The 3,610-nt window shown below is 34.6% G+C and overlaps 1 protein-coding gene across 1 annotated transcript; it reads right to left on the reverse strand.

Annotated features, from left to right (window-relative positions):
• Positions 1-1,074: 1,074 nt before the first annotated feature.
• LOC142227338 (uncharacterized) lies at positions 1,075-1,747 on the reverse strand. The gene has a single exon (XM_075297811.1). The coding sequence runs from the start codon at positions 1,605-1,607 to the stop codon at positions 1,365-1,367; it is 243 nt and encodes an 80-aa protein (XP_075153926.1). The 5' UTR covers positions 1,608-1,747; the 3' UTR covers positions 1,075-1,364.
• Positions 1,748-3,610: the final 1,863 nt, after the last annotated feature.

Here is a 3,610-nt window from a genome sequence, read left to right on the forward strand (position 1 = left end):
CTGGGGATAGGTTTATATGGGGGCTATATATAATTATGGACCGATGTGGACCAATTTTTGCTTGGATGTGGACCATATACCAACACCATGTGCCAAATTTCAGCCGGATCGGACGAAATTTGCTTCTCTTTGAGGCTCAACAAGCCAAATTGGGGGATCGGTTTATATGGGGACAATATATAATTATTGACCGATATGGACCAATTTTTGCATGAGTGTTAGAGACCATATACCAACACCATGTACCAAATTTCAGCCGGATCGGATGAAAAAAGCTGCTCTTATAGGCTCTGCAAGCCAAATTTGGCGGTCCGTTTATATGGGGGCTATACGTAAAAGTGGACCGATATGGCCCATTTGCAATACCATCCGACCTACATCAATAACAACTACTTGTGCCAAGTTTCAAGTCGATAGCTTGTTTCGTTCGGAAGTTAGCGTGATTTCAATAGACGGACGGACGGACGGACGGACATGCTCAGATCGACTCAGAATTTCACCACGACCCAGAATATATATACTTTATGGGGTCTTAGAGCAATATTTCGATGTGTTACAAACGGAATGACAAAGTTAATATACCCCCCATCCTATGGTGGAGGGTATAAAAGGCAAAATATATAAAGTTATTATCTTCAATAGATTTGTCAATAAACCCCTGCTGAAAAAATCAAATAAAAAGTCGACGAAACACCAAAAACCAAACCAATCCCAATAAAAAGAATAAATAAAAACATAAACATTACATTGGTCTTTAAAGAAAAATGAAATAGTTTTGCTTGCGGAAATATTTTTGTCAGCAGTATGTATAACTTTGTATACCTCAGAGCTCTCACAAATGAAAACGAAAAATTTTATTCTTATCGACGTTGCCAAAGTGATTAAATATATATTAAATTGTGCAAATTTTTTATAAGAATCTCTTTAAATTCTCGTCCACGCAATCCAATTTGCTTTCCGTCATAATTGTTGCACTTCTTAGTAATTTATTCCAGAAATCGTATTCAGTTAAGACGTAAAACCCCAAAGCCACAAAAATGTGTAATAATCTCAAATTGCAAATAAAAATGACACTTTCTACATTTCAACACTTTTTTTATTGGAAAACCATAACAAGGGGATATAACTACAAGAAAAATTTGACAAAATCATAACAAAAATTTCTTCAAATAATACTAAGTTGTAAGTGGGAATCATGGAGTGATGAATGGTATTGTGTTAATATACAAACAAAACAATTAACGGATAATAACTACGTCACTTAATTAATCTAAGTGGTGGATGATGACAATTTTTAGCCTAAATACAATATGGGTGGGTAGAACAATCGTAGACAACCATATGAGGTAGTTGGAGAGACTAATCTAATTAAAATGCATGCTATTGAATTTGTCACGACTGTCACGCACCATGTTGTTGTACTTCCACTTGTCAGCATCCGAAGCACTTTTAGACCAAGCGTTATTATTGGCGTACTTGGATGTGCTACCACTGGAACTGTTGCTGCTATAACTAGAAACACTGGGAGTCTGGAATTTAGAACCTGATTTCTCTACAGTATTGTCTTGGGAGGAAATGCATTTCTCTGTACGATTTGTGTAGACCATTCTGTTGGTTTTTGTTTTTTTTTGTAGACTACTTTGGTGAAACTGGGATGAAGTTGCTTTGGATGTTTTTTGAAGGATTGGGAAAGGGAATTTTCCTAAATATGTGGACACCTGGAGGGAGGTTGAAGTTCACGGAACGTATTGAATCAAGGTAAGTACACGAAGTTCTAGATTGTTTCCGGAGTTACCAGTGCGTGATCCGGGACAGCTGACAGGATCTTTGTTTAAACTGCAACGAGAACAGAAGGAAACCAATTAATAGGCTTGAAATTGTACATTTGTAACAAAAAAAATCCAAAAACAATAAAAAACCAAGAGCTATGTACATTTCCAACTTCCTGGGCCACTTACCGTAATTTAAGCAATCTTCTTGACTGGGATCTAAACATTGACACCAATCTGTTGCGTGTTGGACATGTAATGAAAATACCAAAAGCTATTTTCACACAAGGTTGCGGTTGATTGTACTACGAAAACTGGGCGGCTTCCTTTGTATAATCCTTTGTCTGATTTTTATTGTCTGAGGTTGATGATGCTAAAGCGCAAAGCAAACCAAGTAAGCTTTATTTGCAACTTTCGTTGGAGAATTTGGAACCACAACTAATGCTCTCTGTCAGCCGACGAGTGGTTTAAATAGTCACTTTTCTGAAGTTAATACTCTGGGCTTCTAATGAAATTCGCAATGCACTCGGAGCCAACAGCACCTGCATTTTGGTAGTATAAGAGCCGATACTTCGTTTGTCTATAGAACAGCTATCTGACAATCGAATCGGCTACAACATTCTTGCGAGAATTTTGCATATGAACGAACGATCGTGAGTACAAAGTATGAGTACGAGTATAACTGTGGGATTTTGCCGCCAGTTTGTTTGTATATTGTTGGCTTTATTTGTTTGTTACATTTTAACAATGTTTTGGGAATAGGGATTGCCGTCAAGGAAAAATTATTCAGGAATTATGATGCATAATATTTTCGATATATAAAATGAAATTTCAACTAAGGTTTTATGAAATAAGTCTTCATGAAATAAAAGGCCTAAAATATAAATGAAATATGTCCCGAATTTGGTCTACAGAGAACATTAACCTATTTTTTATATTTTTGTATTATTTTTTTTTAATTTTTACTTTGGGAAGTTGTTTGTTATTGTGAAATTCCCTAATTTTTACTTTGGGGCGCAATTATATTTTCAAATCTTGTACTTTTATTATTGACAAAGTATTATTCAGTCTTTCTAATAATGACATATCAAAAGGCTATTATTAGTCCACTTGCATTAGTTCAATCCAAGTGTCACTACATATTCTTCGATAAACCGTTATAAAGAATTAATGAACTCAAATAATTCTATCTCGCCGTTTTTTTCTATTTTAACGAAATAAGACCCCAAAACATTGAGAATATTTTTCATTTAAAGTTTTGGGGATTTATTTGATTTTTTGGTGAATAATTTCATAAATTTCTTAACACAACTATTATTGGTTGTTACTTAAAATATATCCCAAATTTGGGAGCTTGTTTCATTTGTGATTTTGGGAATTTATTTCATGGGGTCTTATTTCGTTGCGCCTTCAATTAACTGTGAATTTGTGGCGGTATTTTGTGATTTGGTTCTTCAAGATAAGCACATGAATGAGGCAAATACCGCGAAGAATGCTAGAAACCGAAGTAATTACACCCAAAGAAAAAATACTTTCCTCAGAAACGAAATTTTAGACAAACGAAATTCCCCTTTATTATAAAGTATTTTCTGTTATTCCAAACAAACTCAAATTTAAGATATCCGATTCAACGATAGTCTTCAATTCTTTTTATTTGACTTTAAAGAAAATTATTTATCGTGAAAAAAAGTCTTTTTTCAGCATCGGCTGTGAATTCTATGTTTGTTCAAGCCAATGTTGACAGATTGGGGGTTTTCCCCAAATTTAGGGATTTTCACATTTGTGGGCATTTAGCTGGGGGAGTTTTAGGTGTAATAAATAAATTTTATATTTTAAGTTAT

This window comes from Haematobia irritans, chromosome 2, assembly GCF_050003625.1.
Source record: "Haematobia irritans isolate KBUSLIRL chromosome 2, ASM5000362v1, whole genome shotgun sequence".
NCBI lineage: Eukaryota > Metazoa > Arthropoda > Insecta > Diptera > Muscidae > Haematobia > Haematobia irritans.

Excerpts from the sequence above, each read along its gene's own strand:
- LOC142227338 (XM_075297811.1), bottom strand. The coding sequence starts at position 1,607 with ATGGTCTACACAAATCGTACAGAGAAATGCATTTCCTCCCAAGACAAT.